Source organism: Agelaius tricolor, unplaced genomic scaffold, assembly GCF_023055355.1.
Source record: "Agelaius tricolor isolate 1412-34295 unplaced genomic scaffold, bAgeTri1.0.p SCAF_32, whole genome shotgun sequence".
NCBI classification, from domain to species: Eukaryota; Metazoa; Chordata; class Aves; order Passeriformes; family Icteridae; genus Agelaius; species Agelaius tricolor.
The window spans coordinates 6,091,670-6,112,095 of record NW_027269292.1 but is presented as its reverse complement, the minus strand read 5'-3'; the positions used below and the strand labels follow the sequence as shown (position 1 = coordinate 6,112,095).

General features: G+C 58.7%; 1 protein-coding gene and 1 long non-coding RNA gene across 5 annotated transcripts in view; both read right to left on the bottom strand.

Annotated features, from left to right (window-relative positions):
• The window catches only part of SLC38A10 (solute carrier family 38 member 10), a 30,230-nt gene extending 16,216 nt beyond the window's left edge, over positions 1 to 14,014 (bottom strand). The window contains exons 1-10 of one of the 4 annotated variants that reach the window (XM_071451503.1): positions 13,571 to 14,014; positions 12,602 to 12,719; positions 9,533 to 9,578; positions 8,398 to 8,491; positions 7,207 to 7,350; positions 6,189 to 6,313; positions 3,376 to 3,478; positions 2,524 to 2,706; positions 768 to 879; positions 483 to 589 (exon numbers count right to left, since the gene is read on the bottom strand). In XM_071451503.1, the coding sequence (XP_071307604.1) occupies positions 483 to 589; positions 768 to 879; positions 2,524 to 2,706; positions 3,376 to 3,478; positions 6,189 to 6,313; positions 7,207 to 7,350; positions 8,398 to 8,491; positions 9,533 to 9,578; positions 12,602 to 12,719; positions 13,571 to 13,675 (1,137 nt within the window). In that variant the 5' untranslated portion in view covers positions 13,676 to 14,014. Of the gene's footprint in view, positions 1 to 482; positions 590 to 767; positions 880 to 2,523; positions 2,707 to 3,375; positions 3,479 to 6,188; positions 6,314 to 7,202; positions 7,351 to 8,397; positions 8,492 to 9,532; positions 9,579 to 12,601; positions 12,720 to 13,252; positions 13,534 to 13,570 lie in introns of those variants that run through there. The other 3 variants (XM_071451501.1, XM_071451502.1, XM_071451504.1) reach the window with 3 other exon arrangements.
• A 1,705-nt stretch (positions 14,015 to 15,719) lies between these two features.
• Positions 15,720 to 16,524, bottom strand: LOC139601946 (uncharacterized). The gene is made up of 2 exons (XR_011683072.1): positions 16,431 to 16,524; positions 15,720 to 15,945 (listed from the first exon to the last, which is right to left on the bottom strand). It is a non-coding gene; the product is annotated as an uncharacterized lncRNA (long non-coding RNA).
• Between the last annotated feature and the right edge of the window lie 3,902 nt (positions 16,525 to 20,426).

Sequence of the window (20,426 nt, the reverse complement as noted above, 5' to 3'; positions counted from 1 at the left end):
TCCTGAAGCAACACCTCTATGTGTGTGTTCCTTTTTACTATTATTTTGGTTGAAAGCAGAAAGCTGAGGGTCGGCAGCACAAACCACATTGTGGAGCCCTGTTTGTTTTACCCAGCCCGGGCAGGTCGGGATGTGAGGCTTTAAGGTTTTACAGGCTGCCTGGATTTCCTGTTCTGAGGATCCAAAACCTGAATCCCACCCAGAGGAGGACTGGAAGCAGCATTTTATGCACAAAATTATTGTTTCACTTGATGCTGGAGGGACAAAAAGAGCTGGTGTTCCAGCTTGGGCCATCACCTCTGCCACTGTCTGTGCATCCCAAAGTGGTGGACACCCACCCAGAACAGCTCCCACCTGTACTGGGCAGACTGGAGGGGGAGGCTGGAGGAGGTGCTGAGCAGTTTCTGTGCTGCAGCCAAATGAAGCACGTTCCCAGGCTCTGCAGAGGGCTTAGGGGGATGTCAAGCAGCATCAGCACTGACCTGTGAACAAAGCGCATTCTTGTGGATCTTCTTGTAAATAAGAGCTGGGCAGATGAAACAAATGAGGCTTCCCATGGTTGCACCTGTCAGGCCCAGGACTGTTTCCACTGGAGAAAAAGAGGAAAAGTCAGCAAAGGTCCTTTCCAGGAGTGCCAGAGCAGCAGCACGGGACAGCTGCCAGAACCCCCGGGCAGGATGGGGTGTGAGTCTGGTCACCCCAGCCAGGAAAACAAATAACAGAGCCCAGAGAAAGCAGCCAGCCCTTGTTCCCAGCTCCTCACTCACCATTGGGGATCATGATGCCTCCGACCATGGTTCCAAACACAACAGCCAGCGTCAGGGCTTTGAAGCGCAGCGGGGGCATGTAGCCCCCGGCAGCGAAGGTGCCGTCCTTCTGCTGGGAGGGCAAGGGTGCAGGGGGAGAGTCAGCTCTGGGATTGCAGTCCCCAGACCCTCAGCAATTCCCTCAGCCCCCCAACAATTCCCTCAGCAATGCTCCCTGCAGCTCCAGCCCATCCCAGCTGTGATCCCCCCTCAGCAGGGACTCAAAGAACAGCCCAAGGCCAGAGGCAGGAGCTCAGGGGTGCAGCAGGAGGGAGAAGCTGCAGAGGAAGAGCTCTGGCTGTGCTAGGGAGAGGTATTCCCCAACAGCTCTGGGAGCAGAGCCATCCCCACTGCTTTCCACCACAGGAGCAGCTCCTCTGACTGGGAGACACCCCAGGGAGAGCACAGGGGAGGATGGGTGCTGCTGGAGGAATTCCAGAGGCCCTCTGCTTCCCATCCCATCCCACCTCCCGAATGGGGGGTGTGGAAGGCAGAGGCCCCAGTGTGCTCTGCAGACCCAGCAGGTCCCAGCTCTGCTGCTGCACAGATGGGGGAGGAAGGCAAAGCGACACCTTCAGAGCCCAGCCAGCCACGAGCTGAGCCCAGGCGAGATCCAAAGTGTTCCCAAGTGTTTCCAGCGCTTCCTCCTCTGCACCCGCTGGCTCTCACTGAGCCTGCCCCCATCCTCAGGCCCTCCCAATGTGAGAAAAGAGCCGGGGGCTTCTCACAGGCAGAAGTGGCAGGATTTAGGGCTATAAATTGCTCAAGTTTTATTTCCTGCCTAAGAGGTTTCTATTTATGCGGATACACAAAGGCCTCAGAACATTCCCACAATCTCTCAGTGTTATTTGCTGAATCCCATCGGCGCGCTCTGTGCGCACAATGCACAGAGGAGAACACGCCACTGCCACAAGGGACTCACAGTCTCCAGCAGACAGACCAGCCTCAGTCACAAAGGCTGGCTGAGGAGCTGGCCCTGGGAAAGGTGGAACGTGTGGGAGAGGGCTGGATCCCACATCCCACCGCCCGCCCCCGGCACCGCAGCCCGGGAGGCGCTGGAGGAAGGGGACATCCGAACCCGCAGAGGAAAGGGCTGCTCCAGGGCTGCTGACAAAGATGCTGGGTGAGAATAATGCAGCAGGAATCAGCAGGCACACAAGGAAACAAGAAGAAATGGGGCTGGGCTGGGCTCCGAGGCCGGGAACGGGAGCTTGAGCTCAATGAGTTGGCCAGCAAAAGGACAGCAGCTGGAGCAGCAGGAAATGAGGAGGCTCTGCTGCTTCCAAAAGCACATTTCTCCCTTTTTCTGAGGGGAAGAAACCACCTCAGCTCTGAGCTGTGTAACGTGTCTGTGCCAGAGCTGGAATCGCCAGCAGAGCAGGGAGCAGCAGCCACGGGACATGAGCTTTACACTGGGAACTCCACTCCTTTGGCCCATGGAATTCCTCTGCAGAGGGGACACAAACCTCCAAGTCCAGGGATTAACCACTGAGCAGAGCAGGATTTAGAGGTGGCCACAGGCCCCTGCTGCACTGTCACCACACCCTGGGCACTGAAGATTTTTTGGGAGTTGAGGTTTTGTCCCTCAGGATACCTGCCACATGCCATTATCACCAGAGTCCCAGGGAGCCAAGGCCCATTTGGGGCCCAGAGACCAAAGAGTCACAAAAACCCTTCAGGAGTCAAGCTTCACACTGAGGCAGCCCTGGGATCTTACCTGCTGCTCAAAGAGCAGGGTGTTCAGAGCCTGTCTGCAGGGCAGGATCATCATGGGGAACCCCACTGCCACGGACATCATGAATCCCACTCGGATCATCTCCGTCACCACGTTGGAAGGGAAGTTCATCAGCACATTCCCAGCAATGGCCTCGGTGTAACTCACATAGCCAAAGAAGCCCACCTGGAGAGGGGAGCAGGGTTGGACTCCCAACATTTCACACCTGCTCCTCACAGAGGGGACAGACAGTGACCTCCCGTGGGAGCAGCCAAGTGGGAGCGTGAGGTCACTCCAGGGGCACCCCAAAACCTGGGACAGGTGGTTAATCAAGACTGGGAACTGCCTAAAAGCAAGTTTCTCATCAAAGCCAGGGGTTTTCCTAGAGGACACACTTTGCTTGCTGCCAGGCCCATGGACTGTCCCTCTCCAACAGAGAGAGAGGGCTGTCACAATTCCCTGCAGCAGCCTGGATCATGGGCCAAGGCTCTCTTCGGGAATTATTAACCCAGTTTTATTAACTGCTGCCTTATGAGGCATAACTTCCTTCAAAACAGGCTGGAAAAAGCTCTCCCAAACTCTGGGCAGCAGCCCCTGCTCCAGGCTGGGCCTGGGAAGATCTGGGCCTCCACTCTGCCTCCATCCAAGGAAACATGCTACTCTGAAAACCTGGATTCTCCCAGTGCCCCCTGTGCCCTTGGGTTCATCACCTCCCACCTAACTCTGCTTTCAGCACGAGGACTTATCTGTCAGAATAAATACAGATAAGCAGAAACCAGCCCCAGCTGTAGATAAAGCCTCATCCCTGTGGCCCCTCCAGATTTCTGGCAAGGGAAGAGAAGGGTAAGTTCCTACCATGATGTAAAAGGTGGTGACCACGTTTAGGGAAGAAGCAAATATGGAGCTCATGATTTTGACAGACGGCTCATCCAAGCTGTCGTAAGTAGGCAAGACCTGACTGTAAAAAGGGTAAAATATTTAAGGAAACCTGCAGGAAACGGGAGAAAACCCCCAATCCCAGCCCAATCTCTGCCTCAGCCCAGCAGCAACGAATCCCTGACACCTTCCCCCTCTGGAGCATAAACACCTGCTGCTATTCCACAATTTATACTGCTAATGCCAAGAGATTTCAGAACACTCATAACTTTTAAGTGTTGCAAAAATATTCCTGCTCTCCCTACCCCACCACGTGGAGCGAAACGTGTGATGTAAACATTTGGGTTCAGGAAGGGTTGCAAAATGAATGACCGTTTGTTCCCGGGGCCACGGGTGGCTCTGGGCCAGCCCCAGCGCCAGAGATTATTGTTCTTGGAGCTCTCCGTGCTGATAATTAAAGCAACACAGTGTTTACAGAGGAAAAGAGGGAAGAAGGTTGGAGCATCCCACTGTCTGAAGGAAAATTAAACAAACAAACCCCAGCACAGCAGCCTGTCCTACTTCAGCTCACTTCATAGAAAGCCACAAGTGCCAATTCCCTGGGATTTGGGGTATTTACAGCCTTGGAAAGCGTGGGGAATGTTCCTTTTGACATCAGGTGCATATTTTAGCAACTCATTAACCTCTTGTTACTTTAATTCTAGCGGCTACATCCCGGAACTCTCGGGAGAAGGGGGGGGCCTGCAGGGAGATGGGAAGGGGTATCCCCAGCTCCAGTGGGCACCAAGCCATTCCCAGGAAGTGTGTCAGGCTGGGCCCAGCAGAAAGATCCTTAACCCTTAATCCCTGAGCATCAAAGGAGGCTCTGGGGCTGGAGGTACCAGCAGGGAGCAAGGACTTCCCTGGGAGTCTCCATCTGGGATTCCTCCCTGGGACTGAGGAGACTGGCTTCCCTAGGAATCTCTCCTTTTGGGATTTCTCCCTGGGACTGAGGAGACTGGCATCCTTAGGAACCTCTCCTTTTGGGATTCCTCCCTGGAGAAAGGAGACTGGCTTCCCTAGGAATCTCTCCTTTTGGGATTTCTCCCTGGGACTGAGGAGACTGGCTTCCCTAGGAATCTCTCCTTTTGGGATTTCTCCCTGGGACTGAGGAGACTGGCTTCCCTGGGAATCTCTCCTTTTGGGATTCCTCCCTGGGAGTGAGGAGATTGACTTCCCTAGGAATCTCTCCTTTTGGGATTCCTCCCTGGAGAAAGGAGACTGGCTTCCCTAGGAATCTCTCCTTTTGGGATTCCTCCCTGCCCTCTCCACAGCTACCTCCAGCTACATTCTGGCCTTCAGCATCTGAGGGAAGGCTCCAGCCAAACATTCAGGCTTGGGAAGGAAAAAAGAGGGGGAAAAGGGAAGCTCTGCAGTGTGTGGGATGGTTAAAAAGGTGATTCAGAGGTTAGTAAAGTTAAATCTACCCAGCTGAGACTATGTAGTTAAACTACATCTAAAGAGAGGAATAGAATATATAGAAGGTGAGTAGTGAGAGAAAGAGAGAATACACAGATGGAAAGAAATTTTTAAAAATATACAAATATTGCCTGGGCTAGGGACAGGGTATTTTCCTGATGTTTGGAAAGAATACACAGCTTTAGATTGGGTTTGCCACAAAAGTGCTGCCATGGAGCCCATATTTAGGCACACACACAGGTCCAGACCGAACCATTTCCCTGCATTTCCAGCTCCCAGGAAAATTGTTCTGGGTACTGCATGGCTTCCATAAGGGAAAAAAAAATGAAAGGGATTTGTTAACAAGGTAAAGCTGCAAGAGAACACAATTCCCTTTGCCAGTTGTAATGGAGACATTAAACAGCAAGCCTGGAGTGTGCCGGGCTAGGATCTGAGCTGCCAAGAGAGCCAGTAAGTGGGAAATGATGATTTGGATCTTGGAGTGGGTGTAAACACAGCAGTCTGAGCAAATTTTATCTGTCACATTCATTTACTGTTGGCACGAGACCCGTTTGCTGGAACTACATGGGGGAAGCCCAGCTCTGCCAGGCTTCCAGAGAAGGATGCTCCTTCCAGAGCAGGCCAGTCCTTCCCTGCCCAGGGCTGGATTCACACGGGTTAGAGCTGTCACACAGCACTCACCTGCTGTCCTGGTGCAGCAGGGAATGCTGCTGGAAACCTGGGACAGCCTGGCCTGCCCTCACCTTCTCCCACCTGTCACAGAAACCCTCCCAAACCCAGGGAACTGGACAGGTGGAAATAGCCTGGTCTGCTCTCAGCTCCTTCCACGTGCCACTACACCCAGGGAACTGGAAATGCAGGAGTTCTACAATATTCTGGAAATGCAGGAACACCCTTCCAAAGCCAACACCTGTGTGACCTTCAGAGTGCTCTGCAGGAAATGTGGGGAGCAGAGCAGCCCCCAGCATTCAGGGGGTCACACAGGGGGGTGGCACAGCCTTTCCTGGTGCTCCAGCATTCCCTCCAAGAACCAGGGGAATTTCATCCCTCCTGCAGCTGCACCAGAAGCTCCCGAGGAGCTGTTTGGTTCCAGTGGTCTCAAGTTGCTCCATTACAAGAACTCCCAGGTGAAATGGAATAACAAAAGGGTCTGGGTAACAAAAGGGTCACGACTGAATGAGAGGCTGAACTTCAGAGAGCTGTAAAGTACCCCGATGAAAACAAACCACCAAAGCAGATGGTATCTATCCCTTGCAGATCCTCCTGACCCTGTGCCCCTCACACAAACTCCCAGCAGGAACAAGTGCCAGGGCTGGGAAAAGGCAGGTACTTACGACTGGCAGGCAAAGGACATTCCAAAGATGGGGATGCAGCGGAAAATGCCCTCCCAGCGCATGTAACTGACCCGCTGCAGCCACTGCCCGCTAAAGAGCCCATGGTTGAAGGAGGACAACACAACCTGCAGCAGGACAGACAGCAGGGGTGAGCAGCCAGCCCCAAACAGCTCCACGGCAGCAGCAATGCCAGGCTGGGATAACCCGAGCTGCCAGCACGGCCCCATCCCAATTCCCCAGCCCCACTGGGTCCCACCCACACCAAAGATCCCAGGGCCATCAAGGATCCCAGGGTGTATTCCAAGGGATCTGTGACATTCCCCCCTTGTTTGATGCCATCAGAGCACACACAGTTTCCACTGACACGCTCACTGTGAGAATCATTGTTCAAAGCAACCTCTTTTGCACTTTTTAAAATGTGTTTTTAAATCCAAACAGGAAGCACCGTTGGCCTTAGAGAATCCTGTTCAGCAGAGAGAGACAAAGGGTCCTAAAACAGGATCCCACCTGCTGCTCCAGGGCCATTTAACACCACCAGCTCACCAAAGAGAAGGAAAAGCTTTATGGAAAGAGGGAGGAGCCGAGGCCAGGGAGCTCCCTTGCCATGGACACAAGAACTGGCAGGAGTTGGGTTGCACAGGAAGCAGAAGGTAAATATGTCTGAATGTCTGTTTATAATATCCTTGGATGGGGTTTCTAATCTCCAGAGATGTTTCAGTGCAGCCAGCTCTTGTGAATGTTGTGGTTTCTTAAAGGCACAGCTCCTGGGAGGTTCCACACCCCCCTGAGGAGGCAGCTCTGAGGTGTGACCCTGCACAGCCTACTAGAAAAGTTACATGCAGAGAATTCCCACAGCTCCCTTTCCTTCCAGTCCTGAAATTTGGGTGCGACAGGGCTGAAGCTCCAAGAGGGAATCACAGGAGCATCTGGGAGCTCACAGGAGCATCACAGGAGCAACTGATCACAAAAATGAACAGAAAGGAGGAAAAGGAAGGGGATGCCCGGTGTCCGTACCCACCACGAACATGAACACGCTGTAGAAGATGAGAGCCATGGCACTGAAGGACTGAATGGAGGCCATCATGTTCCTCTGCAGGCTCAGGGGAAGGACAATGCACAGGGAGACAGCGAAGAGCAGGACAATGCGGAACGGGCCCGACACCTGCACAACAGACCTGCATCAACACCTGCAGCAGGGAGGACACCCCACACACCCCCCAGGCAGCAAACCCTGGCATGGCTCAGCTTTCCAGACTGGAAAGCAACTTCAAACAGTGCAATTGTGTGTCTGGAGGTGTTTGAAGATGCTGCAAGCTCGGGCTCTGTCTGTGCTGAGCTGAGACAGTCACTGGGTGCCACTGTTGCTCTGCAGTGTGTGACAGGTCCAAGCTGGAAGAATTTGGGGGGTGGCTGGGGGGTTAAATGCTAATCCAGCACAAGCTATTTAGGTATTTTCACGCAATTAAATAAAACCTAAATTTACTTGGGGAGACGAGAAATTGAAAGTGTTGAAAACTCCAATCCAGAAAATTAATCAAAGCCTCACACTGCTATTTATTATAGCAGAGCACTCTGGAATGCTTGGAAATATTTAATACCTAATTTGGCTGCAGCCTCAACGCATCTTTTTTAACTTCACAGTTCCTTAATCTGAGCTTAGGAGCATCAGGCAGCACAGATAACACTGTACCAAAAATCCTTTTGCTTCCCTGCACGGCCCTCATGCCGGCTCTGAGGAGCACCTCTTGCCTCTGAGCACCCTGAGCCAGCAGCAGGCTCATCACACGGCTGAGGAGGCAGGAACACAGAGACTTTGGCCACAAAACCAGCCAGGGACAGGACAAAAATCCCTCCTGAACTACAGGGAGGAGAGCTCAGGCAGAGGAACTGCCTGTCACTACCCACTGGGGCAGGAATTAAGGCAGGAAGCATTATCTCCCCCAGGAATCTGCTCCAGAATTAATAAGGGACCAAGTTAAAAAGAATTCCTTTGATGGAAATGCCTTATTGGAGTTTTACACAGCTGATTGTTTGCCATATGTCTGAGCTCCCCAGACTTCCCAGAGCAGAGGCTCCGTGCACAAGGATCCCTCCATGAGGGGACCCCACAAAGCCCCCCTGGGACGCCAGGGGATGCTGAGCAGGAGCTCTGCTGTCCCCAGGGGACACAGTGCAAGGGCAGGGAGCACTGCAGGAGTGATTTATTCACCTGCAATCCGAGCATCTGCGCAAAGAAGTTGGAGCCCAAATCGCCGATGACGACGTAGAACGCGATGCAAGTGCCCAGCATCAGCCCAATCATGCTGCAAACACAAACAGGGACAGGTCAGGAGAGCCACATTCCATCCTCAGCGTTGGGAAGAGCAGGACACCTCCCCTGCACTCTATCCCAGCAAAACAGCCACCAGAGAACCTCCATCCACACCAAACACTCGGGGATGCAGCTCTGCCTACAACCTACACAGGGGTTTAACTCCTGTTGGGAGCCATGGGGAAAAAAACAAGAAAAACTAATCTTGGATGACAAGAACTCCTTGAACTCCTGGAAAAATTCAAAAGAATCAGCACGAGGCTCTCAGAGCCCCACACCCACTGCAGGACCCTGCCATGAGAGTCTCAATATCCAGTGGGCTCTCCGACATCTCTCCACACAATGGACCACACTTTAATGAAAAGATTGTCCATGAACTGCTTCTCCTCCCACTCCTGGACCACTTTCCTTTCCAATTCCAATTATAGAACATCCCTGTGGCAATTACAGCCTCTGCTTGCATGGACAAGTAACATCTGAGGAATATTCTGTGTATTTTTAGTGCTGAGCAGAAGTTTGCAGCTGGGAAGAGCGAAGGAGCCGGCACCGCTGCCGGCCCTGGGCTCAACGTGCCTGGAAAAGAATCCCTGCTGGAAAAAGCAGGGTTGTGAGGACTGTGCCATCACCTGACATCTGCACTGGGGTCATGGGAGGAAGCAGAGATGGAGGCAGGGTTCCCCCTGAAGGCATCTCTCAGGGAAGGGAGCACAGAGGGCAGGAGTGGAGCAGATCCTGGGATCCAAGGAAGCAAACGCTCCCTCCCACCAACCCCACAGCAGGGATGGCACCCCTGGAGAGCTGCCACGAGTGACACGGCTGTGATTTCACAGCAGAGCAGCTCATCCCTTCCTTCTGTGCTCCCAGAGCCTGGGAAGTGCTGGAAGGGATGGAGGTGACACCTGGGAGCTGTGCTCAGGGCATCTCACCCAGCCTCCTGTGGAGTTCCAGGAGGAAGGAGAGCACAGCAAGGCTCAGAAAGGTTCCCACCACAGACACCCAAACTGTTCACACTTTGAAGCAGCAGCAGATTTACCTTGTTTCCACCAACATTTTTCCTGCTTTTCCATAGGCATGAAATGCTGGCATAAAAGGGAAAAAAGAGTGGAAGTTAGTCAAAGAAAGGTCCAGAACAGGGCAAGATGTCAGTTCACAATTAGACACCAGCAGTGACACAGGGCAGTGCAGCAGGAACCCACCACTGGTATTTTGGGGCAGTTTCCCTCACCCTCCCACTTTCTTTTTCAGCCTTTCCCTTTGGAAACTGAAAACCACATAAGACAGGAGCAGGGATGAGGGAAAGCCAGCAAGCAGGTTCTTTTTTTTCTATTTAAAACCAGAAGTGGTGTGAAGCAGCAGCCACACATGGCAGCCATTAAAGGCAATGGGAGAGAAAATATCCCTGTACAAGATTGTGTGTGGCGAAAGTTAAAGTGGTGCAGAATTCCAGTCCAAGTCCCCTTTTTATTTTTATCTTCCCCCTCGAACTGGGCTGCCCGACATGGCTGGCTGGGAGAGCTGAGCTGGTGCCCAGAACGTTCAATCCCATTCCCAGAATACCCAGTGCTCCCAACCCACACCAAAGGGCTGCTGCCAAGGCTGTGCTTTCCCTCCCTCCCATCCTGGGGTTGGAGCACAAAATGCTCAGTAGTCCTCAAATCACTGGGTTTTCTCTTAAAAAGACAATGCCAAGAAAACTTTATTCTATTTTTAGCTCCTGTTGGGCAGAACGGGAATGGGGAGCTCTGGTGCCAAACCCAGACCACAGTGCCCAAATCTGCCAGTGAGGTCCAGCATGAACCCACCACCCTGGAGTCCCCTCTGCCTTCCCTCAAGACACAGCCCAACATTCCCAGAGCCCGCCAAAAAACAAACTCAGATCCTTTCTGGAAGCTTCTTCTGCTATTTTAAATATTAGCTTCAACTCTTGATTTCCTTGGACTCCACTCCAGCTAAAAATTCAGGAAACGAGATGTTCTCCCACAGAATGAGCAAAAGGCACGGCAGGGACCCACAGCCCAGAGCAAGGATGTGGGGGAGCACCCAAAATAGCAGCTGGATCAGTGACAGGGCAGTGGGACAGATGCCACCAGGCACCATGCCCGGGCACGGGGAGCGGCCTCCTCTGGGAATTCACAGCCAGGAGGGAAAAGGCAACAGCTCTGGGGGGGGTCAGGCCCACAGACAAAGGGTCTGGGAGGAGAAAGAAGAGCCAGCAAGAGCAAAACATCCCTCCTGGAGATGGGTCAGTAACAGGCTGAGCTCAGAGCTGGGGGATGGAGGAGTGGTGCTGCTGAGCACATTCCAGCCCCTGGATATGGACACAGACTGGGGTGATGCTGCAACCAGCCCATCTCCCCGGCTGTTTGGAATTGATGCTCAATGAGAACAAGCCTCCAAACACTGTGGGGACAATGTAAAAATGAGATTCTTTATCTTCTCCAGGAGGTAACAACTGTAAAATAAATGGTACAGTCAAATCCTTGGAATGGGATCTTGGAATGCCCCCAGACTGGGCAGAGCTTGCTCAGTACCTGGAGAAGCCTTTCAAACCCAGTGTGGTTCCTGGGACAGAGCTTCAACCCCTGGCCCTGCAGGGCTGAGCTGCCCTGCACAGCCCCAGCACATCCCGAGTGCTGCTGGAAGGGGAGGGATTCACTCATCTCCTGCTTAAAACCCATCTGGGAGCTTCCTGCCCTTCCCTCCTCACCCACACATCTCCCTGCAGCCCTTCCCCTTCCCGCAGTGGTGAGGGGGCAGTGCCAGCCCCGGCCTGGGACAGCCTTTGTGCCCAAGCCATGGCTGCTGGGGTTCCTCCGGAAGGCTGTGCCCGCCTGCAGGGAATGTGCACAACTTCCCTCCGTGCCAAAGCCTCCCAGGAGTGCCCGCAGATGTCCCCGGGCCCAGCCTGAGGGGACAAAGGGCTCTGTGTGGAGCTGCCCGACCCCGGAGCATTGGGATGCGGCGCGGGAGCGTGTGGCACCTCTGCCAGGGCTCCGGGAGCGGGCACGGCGCTGCTGCCAGCCCCCCCTGCCAGGAGGAAGCTGGGAGGCATTGCTGGCCCTGTCTGTATGGCAGCCCCTTGGCTCCTGGGCGGGCAGAGGATCCCTTCTCCCCGGGACACACTCCAAGGTGCAGGGACTCTGTGTCCTCTGGGAAGCGGCGCACAAAGGCGTCTTGTGAGGGGCAGGGAGCAGCAGCAGCTGGGTGGGGGCTCCTCCTTCCCCCTGGCACCAAAACAACCTCCCAGCCACGGGGCTTCTCCCTCTTGTCTTTTCCTAGCAGATACAAGTCAGCAGGAGCTGGGATGTGCTTCCTGGGAGCAGCACCTCGGGCGCCCTGAGGGAGGAGCAGACCCATCTGTCAGCAGCTGCTGGGAGCCCCCGTGCCAGGGCAGTGCCAAACAGCTCCCTCCTCCCACAGAACAGCGAGGCAGAACGAGGAAAAGGAGACTTTTCCTGCTGCTCCATATGCCAACAGCAAGGAGTGGAACCCAAACACCTCCTCCTGCTCCCCAGGGCAGTCAGAATCCCAAGAGAGGCCACGAGCAGAGGCCAATCCTGGCGCCAGCGCTCAGCTCCGAGGTTTTGGCACAGCCAAAACCCACGCAGGGATCTTCCAGATGTTTTTGTTTTCTCAGCCCTTTGGAAGCTCGCTCTGTTTCCTCTCTGCTGAGCCATAAAGGAGCTCCCAGCTCAGATGCAGGCAGCCCAGCTCCGTGCCAGGCTGGCAGGACCCGCTGTCCCGGCAGCACTGGCTGGCTGGGTGGGGAGCTCATGCCCAGACCCATAATTAATTCATCCCAGCCCCACAATTCATCCCAGATGGCTCCCGGGAGCTGGGGTTTGGATCATCTCCTCCCTGCCCTGCAGAGTCAAAACAACTCAGCACCCATTAACAGGGCTGTGGGAGCAGGATCCAACGCCAGCACCGCCCCGGGGAGAGGCTGAGGCACAACAAGGAAGCTGGGAACTGCAGCAAGAAAAAAAACATTTGTTGTTCCAACAGCACCGCTGAGGAAATGCAGTCTGGGAGGCCAAGGAAGGTCGTGGTGCTGTCAGAGGAGCAGCAGGGCTGGGGAGCAGCCCCAGAGCTGGGGTCTCACCGAGGCCGGGGTAGGTCCTGCGCTTGCTGAGGTTGGCTGATTTCACCAGGAACATGCAGGACTGGTGGGTCATCCACGAGCAGAAGATCAGCAGCATGGCTCCCAGGAGGATCCCACACTGCAAAGAAGCAGGGCAGGAGATGGGGGTCAGCCCCCCACCACAGTCCAGCCACCCTCCCTCAGCACCCTCAGCCTCCCCCGGGTGTTCCAGCCATGTTTTTCCCTCTTTCAGAAAGTTCTGTCCCCTTCCCACCACCTCCACATCACCCTCTCCACAGCACAAGGACACAGGGAACACACACCTGCTTCCCACAGCTCCCAGCTGCACCAGTCCAAGCTCCAAGCAGCAAACTGGGAGCAGAATTCCCACCCTGGCTCACCCCTCCAGGGAGCACAGACAGACCCCGAGGTGCCACCCCTGCTGCAAACTGATTTATCCACAACCAGCTGGCATCACACACTGCTCAGCCAGCCCCGGTCCCCGGGCAGGGCTGGCACCCACGGGCACCCAGCAGGGGCTTGGCACAGCCCCAGATGCCAGGGAGGGGCGGGGGGCATAGCGGGGCTGGGAAAAGCCTCCAAGTTACGTTTATCATGTGGGCAAACCCTTGGATTTCATTTCTCCCTTCTCCTCACAAGACAAGCACAAACCATCAGCTGGAGACCACAGGGCAGGGAAAACCCAGAGTGTGGAGCAGAAGTTTTGACTTGGAGACGTCACCACTGGTACAAACGCGGTGTTCGGAACACGAGATGCCCGCTCTGGGTCTGAAGCGTTTACTTCACTGACTTTCCTCTCCAACGGAACGAAGCCCCAGTTTGGGCCAGAAGGGCAGAAGCGGCCGTTGCCCGCCCGGCCCGGCCCAGCCCTGGAGGGGCCCGCCGGGGCTTTCGGCTGCCGGGGCACGGCCCGACCCCCCGCCGCAGCCCGGGGACACCGGCAGGACCTCGGCCGGCCCCAACGCTCACCTGTCGGAAGCAGAAGGGCACGGTGAGCACGCTCACCCCCACGATGCTGTTCACCACGTTCATGATCAGGCCCCAGTTGGAACCCGCCGCCGCCGCCGCCGCCATGGCCCGCGGCGGAGGATCCCCGCGCCGGGGCACCCGGTATGTAGCTGCTCCCTGAGCCCCGCGGCCGGCTCGGAGCGCCCGGTGCCCCCGGTCCCCCTCAGCCGGCCGTGCCCGCCATGGCCCCACCGGGCACGCCCCGACCCGGCACCGGCCACAGCGGCACTTCCGGCTTCCGCCGCCGCAGGAAGTGACGCATCCACGCGGGGCCGCTCCTGCCGCCCCGGAGGTCTGGACTCGCTGGTGGTGGAGGACCAAGGGGGGTCCCCGTGGTTGGGGGCACCCCCGGAGAGCCGAGCACGGCCAGGGAGGTGCGGGAATGCACCAGGACACACATCCGTGCGGATCCGCGCGTGGAAAGGCAAGGAGAGGGGCGTGCAGCCGCCTTTACACGCGTGTGTGCGCATACACACATGACCACACAGCTCGCAGCAGCGCTGGCACCCGAGCGGGGGTCCCCGGCCTGATGGCGGCCTCTGAAAGGGCCCTCGAGGGTAGAACATCACCCCCGGCATCCCCTCCCCCCGCACATCTGGGCACGCATCCAGCTGTGCACACACATCTGCTCCCCATCCCACCCGCAGCCATCCCCAGCTCTGCACCCCCACATCCCACGGGAGAGGGAAAAAAGAAGGAAAGATTGGGGATGGGATTCTTTATCTTCTCGGGGGGCTCTGGAAGGGTCCCCCGAGGCCAGGCTGGCGGCAGCTCTGAGTGCCACTCGCCAAGGGCACGTTCCCATCAGAACGGAACGAAGCGTGGCGCTCGTATAATTTGCAGCAATTGCGATGGGAAACCGCAGGAATTCGCTCTCCAGAAGGTTTGCAGGGAGGTGAACAGGCGGCCTAATTCCCTCCAGGTGTGCTGCAGCATCGGTAGCTCTGGCTGTGATTTCCTGGCTCCTGTGCCAAAGCGGTGGCTGCGTCCGTGCGTGTCCTCAGGGTGGGATGAGGGATCCTCTCAGGAATGTCACCCATGGCCAGGAAAGGGCTCTGGTGGCTTCTCCATGTCCGGGTGGGAGCCGGGGGCTCGGGAAATGTGCAGAGCCAGCCAGGAGTCGCAGTGACACACAATGGGGACACCAGGGGAGCTGCCCCCTGCTCTGCCACCCTCCTGTGCCACAGCCCCGGGGCTCGTCTGTGCTCATCCCCAGGGAATGGGGTTTGCTGCAGCTCCTCAGGCACCATGAGCTGCTCTGCAGCCCCAAATAGCCCAAATTCTGCCTCCAGCAGGAGCTGAGTCCATCCCAGCAGTGCCAGGTTCCCATCGCACACCTGCCGAGAGCAAGGAGAATCCTCTGGAAAGCTCCAACCACCAGGGACCCCGACCCTGCCCTGCCGGCAGGGGACACTGGGAGCCGGGAAACGGCCCTGAGGGGTTTGGGAGCCAGCAGCAGCATTCCCACCGGGAATCCCAGGTGGCTCAGAGCCCTTCCCAGCCCTGCCCCATGGCCCAGATTCCTCCCACGGAGAACAGCCAGCCCCGGAGGATGGCACAGCCAAGTGACTGTAATTAGAAATGGGGGCTCAGGGCTGGCTGAGCCCGCAGGGACCCTGCCCTGCTTTGTGGAAGCACAAATCCCTCGGGATGCCCAGGGGCCGCTCTGCAGGGATGTGCCCACGTGTGCTGGCACACACAGAGCTGAGCTGAGCCAATTCCCAGCTCCCACGGGTGATGCTGTCCCAGGAAAACAGCTGGGGCCATCTCTGCTCCCACCCATCCCACTCTTGCTCCGGGATTTGCCTCAGTGGCAGCTGCGTCCAGGGGGCTCCCATGAGCCTCCCACGGCACTGGGATGCTCTTCCCTGGAACCATCCCTGCCCGCCCCCCCCGCCCTGGGGGACACAGCAGGGCCCACAGGGAATGGGGAGGAATGGGAACCCCCTCTCCAGGCCTGGGGCAAGCCCACCCACACCCCAGCCCATGTCCCCCCTTCACCCCACCCAACATCCAGGACCACCTTGCTCCTGTTCCAGTGACAGATGCCTGGCAGATCCCCGGAAACAGCCGGCAGGGATTGAAAAACATAAATTAAAACAAATTGCAGTTTTATATTGCAAATAAGGGCAGTTTGATGGGTTTTATTGCAGAACAACCATTAATGAAGTGCAGTTTCAGGCACCTTAATTGCTCAGGGACCAAAGTTCAGTCCGTATCTGCAGCACGAGCTGGGAGCCGCCACATGTCCCGCGAGTGCCGGGCAGGTTGGGAACGGGATCGGGAATGAATTTATGGGCACGATGAGGAGGATGGAGGCAAGGGGTTGAACCCATCTAGGGGGGTTAAAGCAGCGTGGGACAAACAGCACAGCCCGAGCTGGAGGGAGGCGAAAGCCCGTGGTGTCCCCGCCATGGTGTCACCCCAGTGTCACCGCAGTGCCAGCCGTGGGGCCCCGCAGTGGGTACTCACCATGGGATGCATTTTGGGATGGGGGTGTCCAAGCACTTGGGATGCTGGGGCTGCCCCAGGGGCTGGGGAGGAGCGATGCAGAGCCACGGCCGTGGGGGGCCCCGGGAAGCCCCCCAGAACAAAGCACGCATGGGTGTGCAGGTTGACACAGCACCGGGGGTCCAACCAGGGGATCCACACACACCCAGGACACGATCGCGAGCCCCGCACACCCAGGACACCATCGCGCAGCCCCGGCACCGTCACACCGCGCGTGAACCCTCTCCCCACCTGCACATACCCACGCCCAGCACAGGCACCGAGCTGTACCGAGCCGTTCCGAGCCGCGCGGTGCCTTACCGGACCTTACCGAGCCGTACGGTCCGGTGCCGTGCCCCCGCGCGCGCCCGTTCATTCACCCGCCCGCGCCGTGGGAACGAGCCGCGCGCGCCGCGGGCGGGAAGCGCAGCCCCGTGGTGGCCCCGCCCCTCCCCGCGCGCATGAATGAGCGAGCCCCGCCCAACTCCATATTAGGCCATCCGGCGCTGCTCTGTGGGTGGGGCCTAACCGGGCCGCTCCGCCCTTTCACTCCGCCAATCAGAGCGGTGCGCCGGGCCCCCCGCCGGGCTCCGGCCTTTGTTTGTGGAGGGCTCCGGGGCCAATGGGAGCGCGGGACGGGGGGCGTTGGGCCAATGGGAGAGAGGGACGGGGGGCGCTGGACCAATGGGAGAGCGGGACGGGGGCCGCTGGGCCAATGGGCGCGCGGGGGGGGCGCGGGGCGGAGCGCGGGGCACGGCCCGGCCCGGCCACGTGCGCGCGGAGCCGCCTCCGCGGGGACCGGGGACAGCGAGGGGACCGGGGGGACCCCGGCGCCACCGGGCTGTGTCCCCAGCGGCTGCCCCGTCCCCAGCAGTGCCAAGGACACGTGCCTGTCCATGGCTGTCTGTGCCAGATCCCGGTGCCACCAGCGGCTCGGCACCTTCTGCTCCGGTAGACCCCGGGGATCACGGGGGAGCGGCCCCAGCCCCGGCTGCAAACCTCGGGCGCTGTCCGGGTGTGTTGTGGGTCGGGGCAGGCCCTGGCAGCCGGAGGTGGCAGCAGGGTTAGTTTGGGTTGGGTGCCTTTGGCCCCGCTCGCCCGTTATTGCCGGGACTGGGGCGGGGGCACCGTCCTGGGGGCTCTGGGCAGCAAATCCCAACTGCAGCGGCCATGCAGACGGAGCTGCCCCACACAGGGCTGGGACGGAGCCACGTGTGGATCTGTGTACTGGGACAGATCCATGTGCCCAACACGGAGGGGACTGCACCGGGCAGGAGCCTCCCACGGGGTCCCGAAAAGGAAAATTCCCATCGGGAAATCCCATCCTGTGCCTGGGATCTGCTGAGAAATATCCTGGTTCCCAACCGGCTCCAGTGGCAGCCCCATGCCCGTGCCATGGGCACACTGATGGCAAAGCCGGGGCACTGCCAGCGCAGCGGCAGGAGGAGCAGCTCTGTGCTGGAGGGGTGAAGGTCACGGTCGTTTTCTCCGTCACAGGCAGCTCCCAGCTCCATGTTTGTCCGTCCCAGTCCCTCCAGTGCTCCAGGACACCGCCACAGCCCAGCTCAGTGTCACACCGCCCGTGGCACCGACATTCCCGGCCGGGAGCCGCGGTGGCGGCTGCTGCTGCTGCCCAGCCCGGGGGTGCTGCTGCCCAGGCCGGGGGGTGCCGACTACGCTCCGTTCGCTCCTCATCGCCCTCCCCGCGTGTCCCACCCCCAGCGCACAGCTCCGGCTCCATCCCATCCAGCCAGGCCCGCCTGCGGCGCTGCCAAACCACGGCGGCGGCAGCGCACCGAGCACCGGCCCGGGGCACGGCCCCTGCGTCTCCCGATGGCCGGGACAGCGGGCAGCCCGGCCCGGCCCCGCCGCGCTCTCCGGCAGCCGGGGAAGCACCGGTGCATCTCCCGAGGCCCGGGAGAGAACAAAGGAGGGCAGTGCAGCGGAGGGAGCGGCGCTGCCGGATGCGCTGCAGCGCGGATAATCCGCCCCGGCACAGCCCCCGGAGCACGGGCAGCCCCGGTGATCGGCCCGAGGCGGGAGGGCTGTGCGGGCTGGGGAGGGGGCTCAACCCGGCTCCCCCGGCTGCCCCATCCCGGCTCCTCCGGGGCGCCGTGCCCCCCGTTCCATCCCCGCGGCCGCGCTCACCCCGGCTAATGCCGCGCCATAAAGGAACCGACTTACATTAACGACTTTTGTCACCAAAGTCATTAACATAATAGGGCTTCCACATCAAAATTGAATATTAATGCTCCGCCGGCTGCGGAGGGAGGCGGATAATTGCTCTAATACATTTTCCAGTCGGATTTTCGCATCGCGGCAGCAATTGCATTAGCAAACCCGATTATTCCCACGGCCGGTACAATGGGACGGTTAATGGGAGTTAAGTTCCTGCCTTTTTCCTCGGACCCCCGAGCGGCTGCGGCTCCGTGCCCCCCACTGTCCGCAGCCGCGGGGGGCGCGGGGCAGGGCACGAGGTCCCCGAGCTGCGGAGCCACCTCGTCCCTCCGCGCCGGCAAACGCGACCCTTGGACGCAGACGGCCTTGAGACACGCCGGGAACGCCGTGGCCAGCTGGAAAAGCGCCTGTCCCCGGAGCCGTGCTGTTCCGAGCCGTTCCGAGCCGCGGGGAGCCCTGGCATGAGCCGTGAAGGACAGCAGAGGGGACACAGCGGCCCGAGGGGCGCACCACGGCGGTGTTGGGGACCCAGGGGTTGCTCCCAGCTCCCGCCCCAGGACGGTCAGGGGACCCCCTCCAGCCTCCTTTCCCTCCCGAGGGGGTTCGGCAGCTCCTGGGCGGATAAAGCTCAGGAAAATAGCTGAGGAGGGGGGAAACTGCTGGGATTGCAGCCCCTTCACTGCACCCCAAACACGTCCCTTGTGCAGGGACAGGCTGTGCCCTCTGCCACCACACCCCATCCTCGGGGTCCCCTCTCGCCCCCCAAACAGGGACACCGTGCTGAGGGGGCTCTGTGGTGGTCCAGCCCCAGCTGAGGGGGGACAGGCACCGTGAGAGCAGCAGCAGCAGCAGTGGACAAAGGCAGCTGCAGGGCTGGGGGGTGGATGCGGGGGGGATCCTCATTAAATTGACTTTAATTGTGCTCATTTGGCCTCACTTCATTGATCAGCCTCACACAGCAGAGTTATCCCCACGGGGTGGGGGGGCTGCCCACAGGGTTTAGACACCCACAGTGGGGGTCGGGGGCTGCTCAAAGGGAATGTACCCACAGGAGGGGTCTGCCCACAGCGATGCCAACTCATGAGAGGCAGCCTGCCCAGGGAGGGGAGTTGCCCACAGCAGGGATTGCCCAGGTTTGATGTTTACCCACTGGGGATCTGCCCACGGTGCCCAGGGACACAACCCTGGTGCTCCACAAGTCCTGGACTCAAGCCCTCCCCAGCGGCACCAGGGTTTCCCCCGGCCCCTTCCCACTCCCGCCGGCGTCACTGCGGGAAGGAAGAGCCCGAGAGCCGCTCCTCGTGAGGTTTTTCTGGTTCTTTTGCAGTCAGGAAACTCTTTCCCAGCACTCCCAGACCGCCGGTGGCTGCACACCGGGATCTGCACCGTGCTCCCGTCTGGCACCAACTCCACACGCCGGGATAATCCATAAGGGCCCTTTCCCGGCCTTTCCCGTGCGGAGAGCGATCCAAGGGCAGCCGCGGAGGAGGATGCGGGGGCTGGGTGTGCGCTGCCATCCCGTGTCCTTCCGTGTCCCTCGGCGTGTCCCCAAGCATGGCTCCGTGCCGCAGCCGCACGTCCCGCTGCACCAGCGCCTGTGCCGGGCTGTGCCCCGCCGTGCGGCCGCCTGTTCCCGGCTGTCCTTGTCCGTCTGTCCCCGCGCCGTGTCCGTGCGGTGCCGGAGGGTCCCCGCGGCCCCTGGCCACTCCCCGCTAACTCGATTGCCGTCCCGCGTAATGAATCGCCCGCCGTAATCTAATCGCGGTTACGAGCCATCGGGATTTATTTCAGCGTTTTCAATCAATTACATCCTTTTATTGTAAAAAAGGAAAAAAAATTCCCAAACACCGCAGTGCCCCGACAGGAATCCCGGTGGCAGCCGCTGCCAGGCCTCTGCTCCCGGTGCCCCCCCGGTGCTGCTCCCGTTCCTGCTGTGTGGTCCTGGTACCGTTCAGGCTGCCCTGGCCCTGAGCAGCCCCCCACATCACACAGCCCCTCAGCTGGCTCCGTCCCCTCCCTGAATTGAGCTCAGCCCCACACACTGCACAGCCCCCCAGCACTGCAGAACACCACACACTGCTCTGCATGGCCCCCCAACACTGCACAGCCCCCCAGCACTGCAGAACCCCACACACTGCTCTGCATGGCC